Source organism: Hemitrygon akajei, chromosome 30, assembly GCF_048418815.1.
Source record: "Hemitrygon akajei chromosome 30, sHemAka1.3, whole genome shotgun sequence".
Classification (NCBI taxonomy): Eukaryota; Metazoa; Chordata; class Chondrichthyes; order Myliobatiformes; family Dasyatidae; genus Hemitrygon; species Hemitrygon akajei.
This window is the reverse complement of record NC_133153.1, coordinates 31,468,155-31,488,013: the sequence shown is the minus strand read 5'-3', so window position 1 is coordinate 31,488,013 and position 19,859 is coordinate 31,468,155. Positions and strand designations below refer to the sequence as shown.

The 19,859-nt window shown below is 42.8% G+C and overlaps 1 protein-coding gene across 1 annotated transcript in view; it reads left to right on the top strand.

Annotated features, from left to right (window-relative positions):
* Positions 1-7,516: 7,516 nt before the first annotated feature.
* The window catches only part of rhcgb (Rh family, C glycoprotein b), a 47,442-nt gene continuing 35,099 nt past the window's right edge, over positions 7,517-19,859 (top strand). The window contains exons 1-3 of the mRNA XM_073033243.1: positions 7,517-8,043; positions 12,888-13,080; positions 17,503-17,653. Coding sequence (XP_072889344.1) covers positions 7,860-8,043; positions 12,888-13,080; positions 17,503-17,653 — 528 coding nt within the window. The 5' untranslated portion in view covers positions 7,517-7,859. The remainder of the gene's footprint in view (positions 8,044-12,887; positions 13,081-17,502; positions 17,654-19,859) is intronic.

The window sequence follows — 19,859 nt, the reverse complement described above, 5'->3', positions numbered from 1 at the left end:
GGTATTGATCTACTTTCAGTACTGGGTTGGTGGTGATCTCAAAATCACCACAAACCCATTCTTCTCGGTTACTGTTGGCCATGGGCTGCGCTCAAACTTGGGAAAAATTCCTTCACTCTCCATGTAGTCTTGCTCACTGGCTACTTTATTGCGGGTGCATAAGGACTTATGCATGGGCTTTGTAAAACTTGGATGTGGCATTTTCATTACATTATCCTTGATATGTTTGAGTTTTCCAGTGCCATCCTTGAACACTGCTATGGCATCACCCAGTACCTTTCTTTTTTCATTTTTTAAAATCTTTTTTATTAATTATTATTGAAGATCAACAAAAAAATACATTAAGGTAATCAAGTCAATATGTCATTACGTATAATGAAGAATTAAATTAGCAAATAACTGATTAACAAAGCTAAGCAGTATATCAATAATAAGAAGAAAAAATAAAGTATTAAGAATATTTTTTGAAAGAAAGTAAGTACCTTTCTTAATTCAATTTCAGTTAACTCTACTGCACGGGATGTGGCGTGCAAATAATGGATGGATCGCCAATAAACTTGTAGATGGCTCAGCCAATCACAGCCCCACAATGCTGACCCTCTTTTTTTTAACCACATTCAAGCCCAATGTGGCTTGGTAGTGATTGTGTTTCACTGTTACAAATGTCATTCCCATAGGAGTTACCTTTACTCCAGTGTATGTTCTTAGTTCAATATCTGCAGGCTTCAGTTCAGTATCTTTGAAATGCCATTCAGACTCAATTGTGGGCTGATTGAACAGCAAAGCCGGGTCTATTTTAATTAATTTGACATTCTCTTCTGGTGTAAGCTATTTTGCATGTCTATTGTTAGTTTTCTCAAGGCTACCCAGTCCTGTGCAACTTTCATCATTATCAGATTTTTCATCAACAGCATAGAGATTAGTGCTGTTTTTGAAACTGCAACTTTATCTTTTTCTTTTCTCTGTGCAGTCCATTTATTTTGTCTGCCCGACATGCTCTTTATAAGTGTCCTATATTGTTGCATTTTCTGGAAAATTTGCAGAAATGTATGTGAGCTCCTGCCACAATGGTAACGCAATTTGATTAGCCAGTTAGGGCTCTGTCTAGATGTTGCAATTTGGTTCACCACACTTTCATTCCTGACTGCCACTCAGTTGCCTCTCTGGCTGCTGTTTCCATTGATACAGTAGTTTGCACTCCTTTTTTTTAATGTGAGCCGTATTTGAATGCTTTCTTGTCAGATTCTATGAACTTTACTAAGTGATCTCTCAGTGCATCATTAATCCCATCACTGAACTGGCAATACTCAGACAGCTTCATCAGTTCAGCCATGATCTCTGAATTGGACTCCCCTTCCTTCTGATTCCACTGATGAAACCAAAAGTGTTCTATTGTCAACAATAGTTTTGGTTCTAAATATTTCTGAATTGCTTTCATGATATCAACAAATGCTCATTTCAGCTGGTTTGGTTGAAGCAGTTTTTCTTCTAAGCAAACTATATGCACTTCCACCTATTATGCTCAGAAAAATTGGCACTCCCTTCTCATTGGGTAGTTCACTCACTTCAAAATTCTGCTCAGTTTGCTCAGCATACATATTGCAGTTATGTGTTGTGTAATTGAACATATCTATATTTTCATTGCAGCCAGCCATTTCTGCATTGTCTGTTTTAATTTATTATTATTATTATTATTATTATTATTATTATTATTATTATTGTCACCTGGTTCTCATATTTTATGAACCCATGAATTTCATTCATTTTCTGCCTTTTTAAAATTTGACTGTCTTCTCCCCTTGTGAAGAAAGCGCACTGAACTTCTTAAAAAAAAATTGAACGTCAAGTTAAATGGCACTGCAATTCAACAGGTAGGTAGTTCTCATCACCGCTGTTATGTTTTATAACTCCAAAACATAAAACTAATTGAAAGAAAGTCACAGGAGCCCAGGGATGCATGTATAAGTTTAGTTTTTTCTTTAGCAATGTGTGCACATATGGCGTCATGGTGTAAAGACATGCTATTCATGTATTTTTACATATTACTTACTTACTGCTCATTAAACTCCTGGTGTTTAGGGCGACAATGAAGGTCCTTTATCTCTCTCTGTTCTAGGCAATCTTCTCTATTGCACACAGAGAAATAGAAGGATTCTTCATTGCTGTTTCCATAACAATTTTTTCGACCAGTCAGGGCTGTTAGCTGTGAGCTGAACCCCTAAACATGGAGGGCTGGTGGATCACTCTTAGTCTGGCCTCTACCCGTTGACCCATTTGGCATGGGTTTCAAAGGTTCATTTAACGTCAGAGAAATGTATACAATATACATCCTGAAATGCTTTCTCTTCACAACCATCCATGAAAACAGAGGAGTGCCCCAAAGAATGAACGACAATTAAATGTTAGAACCCCAAAGCCCCCTCCAGCTCCCCTCCCTCCTGTGCATAAGTGGCAGAAAGCAACAATCCTCCCTCCCCCCACCAGCAAAAAAAGAGCATCGGCACCCGCCATCAGGCACTCAAACGTGAGCAAAGTAACAGTAAAGACACAGACTTGCAGTTACCCCAAAGACTACATTGTTCACCAGGCATTCGACATACCACAGGCTCTCTCTCTCTCTCTCGCTCCCTAATAAGGGAGAAAGAGGTGTCTCTGTTTCACAGTGAGAGGTGAGACATAACAAACAACTCGCTGGTTTACGATGTTAAAAGTCCAATGCGTCGCTTTTTTTCGAGCTCTGAGTCCAAAGCTCTCAAGTCTCTGGGCACACAGTTGCAGATCTTCCGGCTCCCCGATGACACACGGATCTGCCGTGACACCGACCTTTGATCCACCCGTTTCCAGAGCCCCGAGACCCTAGGCCTCCAAGGCAAGCCGAACTCTTAGGCCGAGCCCTCAGCGTGCCAAACAATGGCCAGCTGTGGAACCCCAAGAGGGGTCCCATTCCCACAAAGAACCATAGTCAGTGTGTAACTCCAGATCAGGGTCTTCAGAAGAACCCTGAAAGGGATAAACAGTGATATGAAAGATGGAAGTAGAGCTGTTTCCGAAGATGCATGCAAAGGAGTCTCCGTTTAGCGCCATCATCACTTCGCTCCACCCCTCATGACCCGACTATGAGCCAAAGCCCAAGACCCTGGCTCCAGGCCATTGAGGAAACTTTTACATATAAACCATAATGAATACTTAATCAAACCATATATTTATAATATTACTTAAAATATTAAATACACAACAGTACTCTCTTTGCAATTGTGCCAATATACTGGGCTCAGGACCTACACTCAAAGATGCTGACACCCAGAAACTTGAAGCTGCTCACTCTTTCCACTGCTGACCTTTTAATGAGGACTATTGTATATCATTGACATTGCTTTAAGATTTGATGACTTGAGTAAATAGAACATAAACTGTACAGCACAGGAACAGGTGCTTATGCTCACAAAGACTGTGCCAGCTGTGACGAATTCCAAATAATTCCCATTTGTCTGCATATAGTCTATATCCCGCCAAGTGTTTGCCTCTTAACTATTGCCATTCTGCCTGCATTCAACACTTTCCTTGACCGCCCCGGTGCCACAGTAGCATGGCAGTTAGTGCAATGTTTTACAGTACCAGCTCGTAGATCAGTGTTCAATTCCTATCCTCCCTGTTTCTAAGGAGTTTGCATGTTCTCCACGTGACCACGTAGGCTTTCTCTGGTTAGAATTAGGGTTTGTAAGTTGTGGGCATGATATATTGACACCAGAAGCATGGCAACATATTGCAAACTACCCAGCACACAATCCTTGGTGATTCGATTTGGTGCATTTCTCTGTATATTTTGAAGTCTCATTGTACATGTGACAAAGTTAATCTTTAAAGATCTCTAATCTTTACTACTCTCTGTGTAAAGAACTTGCCTTGTAAATCTATTTTGAACTTCCAGTTCCAACATTTAAGCTATGCCCTCTAGTATTTAATATTTTCACCCCAGAGCAAGACTGATGATGTAACCTATCTATCACTCTCACAGATTGATATACTTCTATCAATTTGACCCCTTGGTCTGCAGGACTTTAAAGAAAACAGTCTAAGTTTGACCAACTTCTGACAACTAATACTCCTCCATCCAGGCAACATCTTGGTGATCACTTCTGCACCCTCTCCATCATCACTACATCCATCCTATAATGCAGAGACCCAAAATGTAAAAGAGTAAAGAATTTATTATCAGAGTACATAAATATCATTTCATACAACCCTGAGATTCTTCTTCCTGCAGGCATACTCAGCAAATCTATTGAACACTAACTGCACACAGGATCAATGAAAGAGCAAAACCATTGAAGACGGCAAACTGTGCACATGCAAATATAAATAATTAGCAATAAATAACAAGAGCAAGAAATAACAAACTAAAGAGCTCTTAGAGTGAGATCTTGGTTGTGGGAACATCTCAACAGATGAGTGTAGTTATCCTGTTTTGTTCAAGAGCTCGATGGTTGAGGCATAGTTCTTGAACCTGGTGGTGCAAGTCCTGAGGCTCCTGTATCTTCTACCTGATGGCAGCAGAGAGAAAAGAGCATGGCCTGGGTGGTGACGATCTTTGACGATCGATGTTCCCTTTCTACAACAGTGTTTCATATAGATGTGCTCAATGGTTGGGAGGGCTTTACCCGTGTTGTACTAGGCCAAATCCACTACTTTTTGTAGGATATTCCTTGCAAAGGTGTTGGCTTAATCTCTACTTGTCATTTTTCTGTCCAGATTTCCAATTGGTCTGCATCCTGCTGAATCCTTTGACAACCTTCCCGACTATCCACAACTCAGCCCGCCTACTTTTTCATCCAATACCAGCAGAGGTCCCAGCACTGATCTTTGAGGAGCACCACTGGTTACAGGTTATCAGGGGTGGCATGGTAGCATAATGCTATAAGAACACCAGCTTCCCGGGTTCAATTCCTGCCCCTGCCTTTGGTGGGTTTCTCTGTTCTCCCTGTGACCATATGGTTTTCCTCCTATTTTCCAAAGATGTATGGGTTGTAGGTTAATTCATCACATGGGTGTTATTGGGTAACATGGGGTCATGGAATGGAAGGACTTATACATACCCACCATGCTGTATCCCGAAATGTTTAATAAAAGGTCAGAATAAGAGCAATACCCTGTGTGTTGTATATCCAAAACAATTTTATTTTTATATGCAGCAAACTAACTGGCCTATCCGTCCCACGAACTTGTGCTGCCCAATATGCCCATATGACCCAATTAACCTACTAACCTATGCATCTTGGGAATGTGGGAGGAAACTGGAGCACCAGGAGGAAATTGATGTGAGCATAGCGAGTATGTACAGACTCCTTATAGACAGCAGCGGGAACTGAACCTAGGTCACTGGCGCTATAATGACAATACACTAACCGCTACACTATCATACCGCCCTTAATCCAATATACCAAGATTTCTTAGATCGCATGTGTTTTAAGCTTCTCAATCAGCCTACCATAAGGGAATTTCAGAATGCTTTACAGAAGTCTATGTACACAATATCTACTGCCCTATCCCCATCAATAATCTTTATCACCTCCTCAAAAATTTCAGTCAGACTTGTAAGACATGATGTCCCCAATTTATCCAATTTATTTCAGATAGGTCCATGGATTTCTAGATTTGAGTAGATCCTATTCATAAGAATCTACCTACTAATGATTTAAGGCTTACCAGCTAATAATTTCCTGTAACAGTCCCACACATAAACAAATGAACAAGACTGACTGATCTTCAGTCCTCTGGCACCTAGCCCATGATTAAAGAGGATTAGAAAGATCTCTATTAAGTCATGAGCAATCTCCTCTCTTTTATTTCTCAATAAGCTGGGATAGATACCATGAGCACAAGAGATTCACCGAATGCTGGAAATCCAGAGGAACAATGTGCAGGAGGAACTCAGCAGGTCAGGCAACATCTATGGAGAGGGATAAACAGTTGACATTTTGGGCTAAGACTGGAAAGTAAGGGTAAGAAGCCAAAATAAGAAGTGGGCAGGGAAGGGGTGGGGGAAGGGAAGGAGTACAAGCAGGCAGGTGAAAAAGTAAAACCCCGTGAGGGAGAAGGTAGGTGGGAGTGGAGGGACCTAGAATATTGATGTACCCTCTCTGACCTATCTTCCACATCCTTCTCTTTGATAGCCTTTTGACCTTCTGCTCACATATACAATTTCCCAGCCTGATGACCAGCAGTTTCTTGGAAGTTCTGAGTCTAGCTATGGTTATCAACTCATATCCTAGATTAGTGACTTTTGTATAACAAAATTATATGTAATAACAGGAGCAAGAAACAAGATGCAGAAGGAACTAATGGCTCAGGTAGAGTTAGTAAGGGAAATGGACAGTTGATGTCTCTGTGGAAAAGCTACTGAAAGTCTCAACACAACACAGGGGGCACAGCAGTGCAGTGGGTTAGTGCAATGGCTTTAGTGTTGGCTGTAAGACTGGGGTTTGATCTCTTCCGTTGACTGTAAGGGCTGTGCACATTCTCCCTGTAACGGCATCGATTTCCTCCGGGTGCTCCGGTTTCCTCCCGCCTTCCAAAGACGCATGGTTAGGGATGGTGAGTTGTGGGCATGCCATGCCTCCCAGCACAATCCTCGCAGCTCTGATTTGACCCAAACGACGCATTTCACGATATGACATATAAATCTCACCTAATCTAATTTGTCCATTTCCGCTCCATCCGCCGAAAGCAGAACCTCCCGGTGGTCAAGTATTTTAATATCGATTCCCATTCCCGTTCCGCCATGTCGGCTCATGGCTTTCTCTTGTGCCAGGGTGGGGGAAAATAACCTATATTCCGTCTGGGAAGCCCCTAACCCGATGGCATGAATATCGATTTACCCTTCCGGTATTTTTTCTGCCCCCCCTTCTATTCCCTACTCTTACCTTTTACCTCTTCTCACCTGTTTACCACCTCCCCCGGACGCCTCCTCCTTCCCTTTCTATATTCCCTCTTCTCTAGCCCTTTATCTTTCCTATCCACCTGGCTTCACCTATCACCTTCTAGCTCTCCCTCTTCCCCTCCCCCACCGTTTTATTCCGGCGCCTTCCTCTATTCCTTTCCAGTCCTGAAGACGCGCCTCAGCCCGAAATGTCTACTGTTTATTCATTTCCATAGATGCTGCCTGACCTGCTGAGTTCCTCCAGCGTTTCGGGTTTGTTCACTTCACTGATGCTGCCGGGTCCGCTGAATCCCTCCAGCATCTAGTTTGGTTCTCCTAATTGTCCCGCATCTGCGGTCTATTTATGTGCCCCAAAATTGCAGGAACTGGAGAGAGAAAATGTATTTAAAAAAATCAGGAAATACTTATGTGGATGGAGGTACAGCGTTACTGTTCCAGGTTGCTGACCCAGCTTTCCTGTCTGAAATAAATGTTTAAATTGGTTGTAAAGCTTCTTGTGGCGTCCCGGGTGCAAAAAGCACAGTTGGAATTCAAGGATTTCCATAATGAAGACCCTCCCTGCTATCCTCCCAGATCTGATCGGATCTGCGCCGAGAGAGGGCAACTGAGATCTTATCGCGTTGGCAGTAAAATATCCGAAGAATTCCTTTAGATTGACAAAAGGCTTTGATTTCGGCGAATTTTCTCGTCTCCAATTCTTCCCCAGGCAGTTGAATTTCACTTCAGGCTCCTCCTTCGCGAAGGTCCAACCCTTCCCCAAAATTTAAATGATCTGTGCCACGGGAAGGAAGATTCACTTGCGCTTGAACAACTGACTCTGAAAGTCCGAATAGTTTCTCGTCCCTCTGGAGAGTAACTGCGAAGTTAACTTGTAGACATTATTCCTTTGAGAGAGAAGAAAAGGACCCTCTGAGACAGCAGAATGAAGAACACCCTGATGCGCTGGAAACTGCCCGTCGTTTGTTTTATTTGGCAGTTGGCGATGATTATTCTCTTCGGAGTTTTCATCAGATATAATGAAGAATCAGATGCTCACTGGATCAAAACCAAGATAGCTCTTAACATCAGCAGCGACTTGGAGAACGATTTTTACTTCAGGTATCCCAGTAAGTAATGCAACGACGCGTTCTTCTCCCCCCCCCCCCCCCCCCAAAGACAAATGCTCTCCGGAAAACACCGGAGCACAAAATTGGTTAGGCAGCACTTGAAGGCAGGGAGGGTTATAGTGCTGGTCTTTCAGATCAGTGAACTTTGCATGAAAGCTCGTTGATCTGAAACTATCCGCTGGCGATGACTGCACTTATACTTCAAACCTCCGGTAGCTGCACTATTTTGTTGTAATCAAATAGCGTCACCCGTTCCCTTCCTTTCCCGGTGCCTTATGCTGAATTTATGGAATTCATTTCCACAGACGGCTGTGGAAGCAAAGTCATATTTAAAGCGGGGTCTAATAGCTTATTGATCATAAGGGCATCAAAGATTATTGGGGGGAGGCAGAAGAATGGGGTTGAGAGAAGTAATGAATCAGCCGCGCTGGAATGGAATGGCTGTGCGGACTTTATGGGCCAAATGGCTTAATTCTGCTAATGAGCAGAACTGGCTGGAAATACTTTACAGGTCGGGCAGCGTTGGTAAGGAGAGAGACGCAGTAGTTTCCGGTTGGCTACGTGTATCAAATCTGCATCTCTGCCTTTTACCGCGGAAGCGAAATTTGTAAAAATTTGCATATTCCAGATTCAAGGATTTATTCTCATTCTTCAGAACACCCGTGTAAAGGAGAAGGGAATGGTTGTTATTCCAGATCCGATGCAGTTTAAATCCGCAATAAGCATAAAGAACACAATAAACAAAACAGAAAAGCACCATAAATATCAATATGAAAGTAATTCTATAAAACACAACATACAAGTAATTACAAGTAAAGTACATAGTTTAGTTATAAGGTGATACAAAGTGATATGTATGTAGTGGTGGATTGATGGGTGGAGGTGTTACTTAGTCTGATTGAGGGAACATGTATTTCCAGTTTCTCTAAGGTTCTTGAGTAATAAGGTTATTTAATATATTTCAAATAATAACAAAAAAAACCTGTTCCCAAAGCAGGAGTGAACCAAAATAAGGGAGCCTGTATACATTGGAAGAAGCAAAAGTAGAGCAGGGCTCTGGGCTCCTATTCCAGCTCAGATTAAATGTGCCACCTCCTGAGTCCTTAAATGAGAGAAAGGCACAGTTTGAAGGTGCTTGGAGGAGATGTCAGGGGTAAGTTTTATACACAGAGAGTGGTGAGTGTGTGGAATGGGCTGCTGGCAATGGTGGTGGAGGCAGGTACGATAGGGTCTTTTAAGAGATTCCTTGGTAGATACATGGAGCTTAGAAAAATAGAGGGCTATGGGCAGCCTAGGTAATCTCTAAAGTAAGTACATGTTCGGCACAGCATTGTGGGCTGAAGGGCCTGTATTACGCTGTAGGTTTTCTATGTTACAAGGAGAAGGTAGAAGAATGGGTTAAATAGATAATAAGTCAGCCATGATGAAATCGTCCAACCAAGGAAAGAGGCAGTGTTTTTTAATTGCTGAATATAATTCAGGTGAGCAATTTCGAGTTCTTGGGTGTCAGAATCTCTGAGGATCCAACCTGGATCCAACATAAGGGTACAGTTATAAAGAAGGCAAGACAGTGGGTATATATCATTTAGAGTTTGAGGAGATTTGGTATGTCACCAAAAACACTTGCAAAATTCCACAGATGTACAATGGAGAGCATTCTAACTGGCTGCATCATTGTCTGGTATGGGGTTGGGGGGGGGGGGGGGCTACTGCGCGGGATTGAAGTAAGCTGCGGGGTTGTAGAATTAGTCAGCTTCATCGTGAGCGCTAGCCTCTGTAGTATCCAAGACATCTTCAAGGAGCTGTGCCTCAGAAAGGCGGCGTCCATTATTAAGGACCTCCACCACCCAGGACATGCCCTCTTCTTGTTCCTACCATCAGGAGGGAGGTACAGAAGCCTGAAGGCACACAGCCAATGTGTGCTTCATTTCTTTCCCTCTCTGCCATCCAGTTTCTGAATGGGCATTGAACCAATGAACACTACTTCACTACTTGTTTTTATTTATTTCCTATTTTGTTTGCACTACTTATTTAAGTCAACTTTTTAATATATATACTGTAATTCAGTTTTCTTTTACTTTCTATTCTCATATATTACATTGTACTGCCGCTGCATAGTTAAAAAATTTCACAATGTAAGCCGGTGATATTAAACTTGATTCTGATATCATGATATGAAAACTCAGCTTCATATCCTTAAGCTAGAATTGACAGGCAAGATATTCTGCAGATTCTTAACCAACCCACAAAACACTGGAGGAACTCAGCAAGTCAGGCAGCATCTATGGGGGGAAGTAAATTGTTGATAATGAGTTGTCAATAGGACAACTCGCACAAATGCTGGGAATTCAGCAGGTCAGGTAGCCCGTATGCAGGGAAATAAACAGTCGGTGTTTTGGACCAAAACTCTTTATTAAGACTGGAAAGGAAGGGGGCAGAAGCCAAATAAGAAGGTGGGGAGAGGGGAGGAGTCAAGCTTCATTAAGTCAAACTTGCTAACTTGTCTTCTTCTCCCTCTTCCCACCTTTGTATTCTGGCTTTTGCCCCCGTTTTTTCGAGTCCTGATGAAGAGTCCTGAAACCGACGAACACTCTAATTTTTTTTACAGTTGCTCTGAGTAGGAAATTTTTACTCAGCCTGAAAACTGCACAACAGTTTGTTGTGATATGCATACTATGAAGACTTAGAGAAAGAGAGAGAATGGACAGCGGTAGAAACAAAAAGGAGTAGACAGATAAAAAGAGATAGTCAGAAGGTAGGAAAGAGAAAAAAAACATGACAAAGGGTTACATTGGAGAGTGACAGAGAGAGGTGTGATGAACAGATAGAAAGGAATGACAAATACACACAGCACAAATAGAGAGCAAGAGATACATAGGTACTTGCTAACAAGTGAAGCAGATGGGGAAAAAGAGAGAAATCACCAAAACTTGGCAAAGAGGTCGCGAGAGAGCAAATGGACAAAGACAAAGCTTCAGGTAAACACAGAAGCAAAATGCTAATACTCATTTGTGATGCATGACTTTCCACCATGATTCCCAAAGTTAAAAGTAAATTATCAAAGTATATATACATCACTATATACAATCCTGAGATTCATTTACTTGTGGACATTTACAATAAACAAAAGAAACACAATAGAATCAATGAAAGAGCACACTCCTGAAGCCTGGACTGTGCCTGTTGGCAGCATTCCCTTATAGATATCATGTGTTCTGGGAGACCAACAAGCTTTGGGCAGACCAAAGAGCATTTCTCACCAATCTTATGATCTTCCAGCAGCGGATGATGTCTGCTTATGTGGCCCTGGAGACATCCCATCGATCAGAGAGTTAGATAGTCGCCGGGGATGAACTGTGACACGGACCCTTGCCTTCTCCATACCCTCGTCCCTACCTGATTCAGACCTGACTGTCTCGTCTACGGCACAGACATCCCAGGGACAGCATATGCTGGGAGTGATGCGCTGACCACACAGGGAGGGTCTGACTGGGTGGGCCCTCTCACAGCCAGACACTTGTAAGCCCTGAAGATGAAGGCAGTAGGGGTATAGAAACCTCTGCAGATGTGCAAGCACTAAATCTAAGCTTGCGGTCATAGTGTGGTATTGAGGAAGTGCTGAATAATAGATGTTTACATTTTAAAGATGTTAATTTGATAATGAAGAGTGTTCAGGTTGGTAAGCATTTTGTAGCCAAAAGGATGGTACATTATAAAGACTAGAACATCTGTAGATGCTGGAAATCCAAAACAGCAGACACAAAATGCTGGAGGAACTCAGCAGGGCGGGCAGCGTCTATGGAATTGAACACATAGTTGATGTTTCAGGTTGACACTGTTCTTCAGGACCCGTTTTGTAGCACACACAAAATGCTGGAGGAACTCACAGTTAGATAGGAAGTTAGGGTGGCACAGTGGCGTTGCTCTACAGCTCCAGTGATTACCAATTGGGGTTCGATTCCCACCGCTGTCTGTAAGGAGTTGGTACATTCTCCCCGTGACCACGTGGTCACTCCAGTTTCCTGCCGCGCTCCAAAGACCCATGGCTCGGGCCAGTGAAATGGGGGCTTGCTACAGTACGTTTGCGCTGGAAGTGTGGGGACACTTGCGGGATGCTCAGTACAATGATTGCCAATCTGATTTCACTGCACGTTTGATGTACATGTGACAAATATAGCCAATCTGTTTTTAATCTTTAAGGGTCAGGCAGTGTCGCTGGAGGGGAATAAATATTTGATATGTCACGCTGAGACCCTTCGTAAGGGTTTTGACCAGAAATGTTGACTGTTTGTTCTCCTCCTTAGATGCTGCCTGACCACCTGAGTTTATCCAGCAATATATTTATTTATTCATTGAGATACAGCACAGAATAGGCCCCCACCCCCAACCCATCGAGCAATGCCACCAAGCAATCCCCTGATTTAGTCTTAGCTCCTTCATGGGAAATTTACACCAACCAACTAACCCACCAACCAGTACAGTCTTTGGACTGTGAGAGGAATCCAGATCACCCGGAGGAAACCCATGCAGTCACGGGGAGATCGTACAAACTCCTTACAGGCAGCAGTGGGAATTGAACCCCTGTCGCTGCTACTGTAAAGCATTGTGCTAACAACTCTGCATGTTGTCCCAGATTTCCAGCATCTGCAGAACCCTTTGTGTTTATGAAAAACATTGTTTTATCTGGAATTTATTTTGAGTGTCACTTCAAAACCACTTCACTGGTTGCAAAGATTCCCTGGATTTTTGAATACCTTGAAATTTTCTCCTCTGATACGTAGCTCCAGATAGGTAGTTTGCCTTCTTAGAAGCGATCTCAGGTAATTTTGTTCTTTTGATCACAGGCTTTCAAGATGTTCATGTGATGGTTTTCGTGGGATTTGGATTTCTGATGACGTTCCTGAAGAGATACGGATTTGGCAGTGTCGGATTCAACTTCCTTATAGCGTCTTTCAGTCTCCAGTGGGCTCTGCTGATGCAAGGATGGTTTCATTCCCTAGATTACAGCGATGGAAAGATCAAAATCGGGGTGGAAAGGTGAGCTTTAGTGGCTGAAAATTTAAAAAAAATAGCAGATTCTTCAAATCTGAAATAGAATCATAACATGCTGTGTATGCTTAGTAGGTCAGGCAGCTTCTATGGAAAGTGAAACAGCATTAATGCCACAGATCAGACTTTTGCAGAATTCCAAAAGAGATAAACATGTCAGTTTTAAGTTGCAGAATCGCTAGGGTAGAGGATGGAAATGATAAAGGGAGTACTGTATATCAGTGTGGGTGTCATCATTTTACCCTGGGGATGTGTTGTAAATGACAATAGTTAACAACAGGCTTGTCAAGAAATGAGCTATATTGAAAATATTTGGCTGGTGTGTGCTAATGGAGCAGGAAGAGAAAAAAAAACAAAGACAGAACAGAGCCAATAGATAGATAGATAGATAGATACTTTATTCATCCCCATGGGGAAATTCAACTTTTTTCCAATGTCCCATACACTTGTTGTAGCAAAACTAATTACATACAATACTTAACTCAGTAAAAAATATGATATGCATCTAAATCACTATCTCAAAAAGCATTAATAATAGCTTTTAAAAAGTTCTTAAGTCCTGGCGGTAGAATTGTAAAGCCTAATGGCATTGGGGAGTATTGACCTCTTCATCCTGTCTGAGGAGCATTGCATCGATAGTAACCTGTCGCTGAAACTGCTTCTCTGTCTCTGGATAGTGCTATGTAGAGGATGTTCAGAGTTATCCATAATTGACTGTAGCCTACTCAGCGCCCTTCGCTCAGCTACCGATGTTAAACTCTCCAGTACTTTGCCCATGACAGAGCCCGCCTTCCTTACCAGCTTATTAAGACGTGAGGCGTCCCTCTTCTTAATGCTTCCTCCCCAACACGCCACCACAAAGAAGAGGGCGCTCTCCACAACTGACCTATAGAACATCTTCAGCATCTCACTACAGACATTGAATGACGCCAACCTTCTTAGGAAGTACAGTCGACTCTGTGCCTTCCTGCACAAGGCATCTGTGTTGGCAGTCCAGTCTAGCTTCTCATCTAACTGTACTCCCAGATACTTGTAGGTCTTAACCTGCTCCACACATTCTCCATTAATGATCACTGGCTCCATATGAGGCCTAGATCTCCTAAAGTCCACCACCATCTCCTTGGTCTTGGTGATATTGAGACGCAGGTAGTTTGAGTGGCACCATATCACAAAGTCCTGTATCAGTTTCCTATACTCCTCCTCCTGTCCATTCCTGACACACCCCACTATGGCCGTGTCATCAGCGAACTTCTGCACATGGCAGGACTCCGAGTTATATTGGAAGTCTGATGTGTACAGGGTGAACAGGACCTTGTAATTCCAGCATGTACAAGTCCAGTCTCTCTAACCTCTCTGCGCAAGACAGTCCGGACATCCCAGGAATTAACCTCGTGAATCTACGCTGCACTTCCTTTATAGCCAGGATGTCCTTCCTTAACCCTGGAGACCAAAACTGTACACAATACTCCAGGTGTGGTCTCACCAGGGCCCTGTACAAATGCAAAAGGATTTTCTTGCTCTTGTACTCAATTCCCTTTGTAACAAAGGCCAACATTCCATTAGCCTTCTTCACTGAGATTCCATTAGCCTTCTCAGGCAGGGGTTGATACGTTTCATCAGCAACCTCTCAAAACAGTTCATCACCGTGGATGTAAGTGCTACTGGATGATCGTCATTGAGGCAGGTTACCACATTCTTCTCAGGTATATAGGCAGTCCCCGGGTTACGAACGAGTTCTGTTCCTGAGTCCGTCTTTAAGTCGGATTTGTACCTAAGTCGGAACAGGTACATCAGGTATTATTTAGCGTCAGTTAGTCAAACGTTTGTCTTACTATATAGTGTATATTTTACCTTTCTATGCATATAAAACACTTAAGAAACGTAAGTATTTCAATATTTAAACCACCAGGTTACTTAGTAATAATTGTAGTTTTCATCGGGGCAGGGCCTTTCACATGCTCCATTATTCTCACTTTATCCTTTACCAGTATGCTTTAAAATTGTTCCGATCGTTGACTGACTGTAGCCTAACGCTTTTCCAATGACTGATGGCGTTTCACCTCTTTCTGATCGCTTTATTGTATGCACTTTATTTTCAATCGTGATCGTTTTCTGTCAACAGAACAGAAAACTGCAGATTCAACAGCAGCCGCGGGTAGCAGGTCCTCTGCTTCCCCTGGGTCCTAAAGTCTACCCGCACTGAGCCAGGTTAAATGGGACAAGTAGGGGCGGTGCTGACTGGAAAAGGGGGGAGGGGTGGTCAGGGTGAACCTTGCTAAGAAATATTTAAGCCAAATACAAAGTTACACACTCACAGTGTTAACAGTAACGACTTAAAATGGCGAACGGCGTCGTGATCCGACTTAAAATGGCGGACGGTGCTCTCCTCCCTCTGTTCGTAAGTATGAGTTGTTCGTAAGTCAGAAGTTCGTAACTCGGGGACTGCCTGTCATTGAAGCCTGCTTGAAGCTGGCGGGTAGCTCAGACTGCCAAAGTGAGAGGTTAAAGATATCAGTGAGCACTATAGCCAGGGTGAGTTGGTTATTAATGTAAAGGATACATTTCACTGTAGGTTTTGTTGTACACCTGATAAATAAACTTGAATCTTGAATGCAATAGTAAGCATTTTTCATAACTGGCTCAGTAATCTGCAGGACAAGGATATCTACAACTTGGAAAATATGAATTGTGGTAATTGGTTACGTAGTGACAGACAGTGTGTCAGAGGTCTGTGAGTGTCAGGGAGCAGGAGTGAGTACCATTGCTATTACAAAGGAAAAATGCTAACAAACTGAAAGGTCTAAAGGTGGAGGAGTCGTCTGGACCAGATGGACTACATCCCAGAGTTCTGAAAGAGGCTGCTGCAGAGAAAACAGATGCATTGGTTATGATCTTTCGTGAATCACTTGATTCTGACATGGTGCCAGAGGATTAGAAAGTTATAAATGTCACTCCACTCTTTAAGGGAGGAAGGCAACCAAAAAAGGAAATTATACACCCATTCGCCTAATGTCAGTGTTTGGGAAATATTGGAGTCCGTTATTAAGGATGAGGTTTAGAGGTAGTTGGAGACTAATGATAGATTACGACAGTCAGCATGGATACTGTAAAGAGAAATCTTGCCTGACAAATCTGTTAGAGTTCTTCAAGGAAGTAACAAACATGATGGCAAAGGAGAGGCAGTGGATGCCCTTTACTTGGATTTTCAGAAGGCATTTGATACAGTGCCAGACATGAGGCTGCTTAACACGATAAAATCCTATGGCATTACAGGAAAGTTACTGGCATGGATAGAGGATTGGCTGACAGGCAGGAGGCAGTGAGTGGGAATAATAGGGGCCTTTTCTGGTTGGCTGGCAGTGACTAGTGGTGTTCCTCAGGAGTCAGTATTGGGACTGCTACTTTTCACATTATTTAGATAATGGAATTGATGGCTTTGCGGCAAACTTTGCTGTTGATACAAAGATAGGTGGAGGGGTAGGAAGTTGAGGAAGCAATTTGATTGCAGCAGGACTTAGGCAAATTGGAAGAATGAGCAAAAATGTGCAGATGGAATACAGTGTTGGGAAATGTATGATAATGTATTTTGTAAAAGGAACAAAAGGGCAGACTTATCTAAATGTGGAAAAAAATTAAACATCAGAGGTGCAAAAAGTCATCATGCAAGAATCCCAGAAGGTTAATTTACTGTGGTAAAGAAAACATATGTCATGTTGGCATTCATTTTAAGAGGAATAGAATATAAAAGCAAGGAGATAATGCTGAGTGTTTATAAGTCACTAGTCAGTCTGCACTTAGAGTATTGTCAACAGTTTTAGGATCCATATCTCAGAGAGGGTGTGTTGTCATTGGAGAGAGTCCAGAGGACGATTCCGGGGATGAAGGGGTTGACATAAGAGGAGCGTTTGGCAGCTTTAGGCCTGAATTTAGAAGAATGCGGTGGGAATCTCACTGAGACCTACCAAATGTTGAAAGGACGAGATAAGGTGAACGTTTCCTATGGTGGGTGTATCCAGAACTAGATGCACAGCCACAAAATTGAGGGGCGCCCCTTTAGAACAGAGGTAAGGAGGAATGTTTTTAAGCCAGAGAGTAGTGAATCTGTGGAACATTCTGCCAGACAGTTGTGGAGGCCAAGACCTGCGGGTATATTTAAAGCGAAAATCGGTAGTTTCCTGATTGGTCAGAGCTTCAAAGGTTATGGCGAGAAGGCAGGTGTATGGGGTTGAGTGGAATCTGGGATCAGCCATTAGAGAATGGTGGCACAGACTCGATGGGCTGAATGGCCTAATTCTGCTCCTATGTTTTATGGTCTTATGGTCTTATCGATACCTCTGTCACAACCACTACAGGATTTAATATCAACTGTTATTTGATCCCACTATTTTGTTGTGATTCCTCTATTCCCAGTCTGATAAATGCCGATTTCTGTGCTGCTTCGGTGCTGATCTCATTTGGAGCCGTTCTTGGAAAAGTTAGTCCAGTGCAGTTGCTGGTCATGGCGTTGTTTGAAGTGACGCTCTATGCAGTCAATGAATACATCATACTAAGCCTTCTCGGGGTGAGTTGTCCATCATTCCTTTTCAGTGGCTAATCTTTACCGTACTCTTACTGTAAAATGGGGTTTGATCAAGGGGCATGAAATTAAGGAGCCATTAACATTCATGAGGACCGGCAATCCTGAATCTTTCTTTTAGTCTCCTCAGAAACTGATCTCATTTTATGATACGTATTTATATTGTCCGCTTCACATCCCTCCCTGTGGATTCATCAAACAAGCTCCTTAACTTTTGGGTGAATAGATTCTCTCTGATATCCATGGCAGCTAATTTTTAACATTGGTTAACCGACCCTGAGGACTTCTCACCAAGGAAGAGGTTGTCTAGGACACTTCCCTACACAATCGTTCACTTTGCCAGCACAACAGTTTCTCTTTCCCAAAGGGTGTGTTTAATTTGTTTAGAGATACAGCATAGTAACAAGCCCTTCTGACTCAGTGAGTCCATTCCACCCAGTTACACCACTGTGCCCAATTAATCTACTAACCTATATGTCCTTAGAACGTGAGAAGAAACTGGATCAAGCCCATGCAGTCACATGGAAAATGTACAAAATCCTCACAGACAGCAAGAGGAATTAAACCCACATTGTTGGCACATCAATAGCACTTTGCTAACCACTGCTCAAATGACCCGTTTCCTTAAACCAACCTCAAGGATGAACATCAAAGTCAACACAAATGGCCTCCTCTCAAATTCCTCTTTAACGTGGCCTTCCTCTGCCACAGTGCTTCTCCCTGAATGAGCCTTTTGTCTCACTCTGCTGTTCGCCTCCCTGTTCCTTAGTGGTACCGCCTTAAACTTGAGGCGCAAGGGATTCTGCAGATGCCGGAAATCCAGAGCAACACCCAAAATGCTGGAGGTGCTCAGCAGGTCAGGAGGCACCTATGGAGGGGGAATGAAGAGTTGAAGTTTTGGGCTGTGTTACGTAAACCCCGTAACCAGGTAACTTACCAGCAAAGATAGATGGATCAGCTGAGTCGGATGCTACTATTTTCAAACGTTTTATTCAACAAGGGCACAAACGTATGGTTAATACAAAACATTCAGATCATACACGTCGTCAAAACTCAATCTAAAACACCGGTGTAACCATAATCAATCAGAAATAAGCTCTACAGTTGTCTAGGGGGTAATACTGAGTCCAACGGAAGTATAAAGAGTCACTCAGAAGTTTGCAGGCTTTTTCCTTTCTGGGAACCCGCTGGGGTTTTTTACGTTGTAGAGAGAAAGAGATGATTTAGAAAAGATGCACACTTGCCCGCCGTCTTGGCAGAGCAAATCCTTGGAATCAGGGGAACAGACTTCCCCGTTGTTATTTAAAAGCAGTCTTTCGTTGGTTTCAGCCACAGATTCAAATTCGGAATCTAACGCACGTGGCTTCCTTCAAAATGGCGTCCCGCTCCCACGGGAATCGATCTCGTGTCTCCTGGGTGCGTCTGAGGGTCCTCCCCTCAGACCCGCCTTTATACTTCTTCACAGGATCGCAGGTGTCAATCAAGTTGCAGGTAATGCGATCTCTCTCTCAACCAGCCCACTTTGCCCGAGGGCTTTTCACGTGGTCTCCATGAGACAATAGTCAAAGTCACCTTTATTCTGCTTCTTGGAAGAACGTGGTCTTCCGCACGTCTCTCTCTCTTGGGTCAGTTGACCCCCCTTAACTAGAGTTCTTGCGATTTTCACAAAGGAGGGGGCCAACGGCATAACTCCTCCCCCCATAATGGGTTTTTAACCAGCAGTTAAAAACAGGTTGACACAGGATTTTTTTTTCTACATACTACACAAGCTTTTCTCTTCACAGAGTACTACTGTTATACATTCAAGTCAGTATCTAAACAGGTAACAAGTACAGTGCCCCTTTTCTTTAATACCTTAACCTCATGTGCCATACTAACGCCTGGTAGCATCAAACTTCAGCTCAATAACCACCTTATTTATTTGCTTTCTTCAGCAACATAACTAAGGAGGTGTGATCTTAGCTTACATACATCTACAAAGGTTCCTGCAAAATACAAATTTTTTTATGTTACTTTCAAACTTAACAGTCAAGCTTCCATGGGTGTTGTCTTTATTATTCACATACTTTGTCAAAATCCCTTAAAACCGGCTTCTGCTATTTTAAAAATCGCGTCCCCATTAACCCTCGCCTCTTTTCCGGTTAATTCCCTCGTGGCGATCTTGGGCACCCTGGCGAAATAGGCTTTCGCC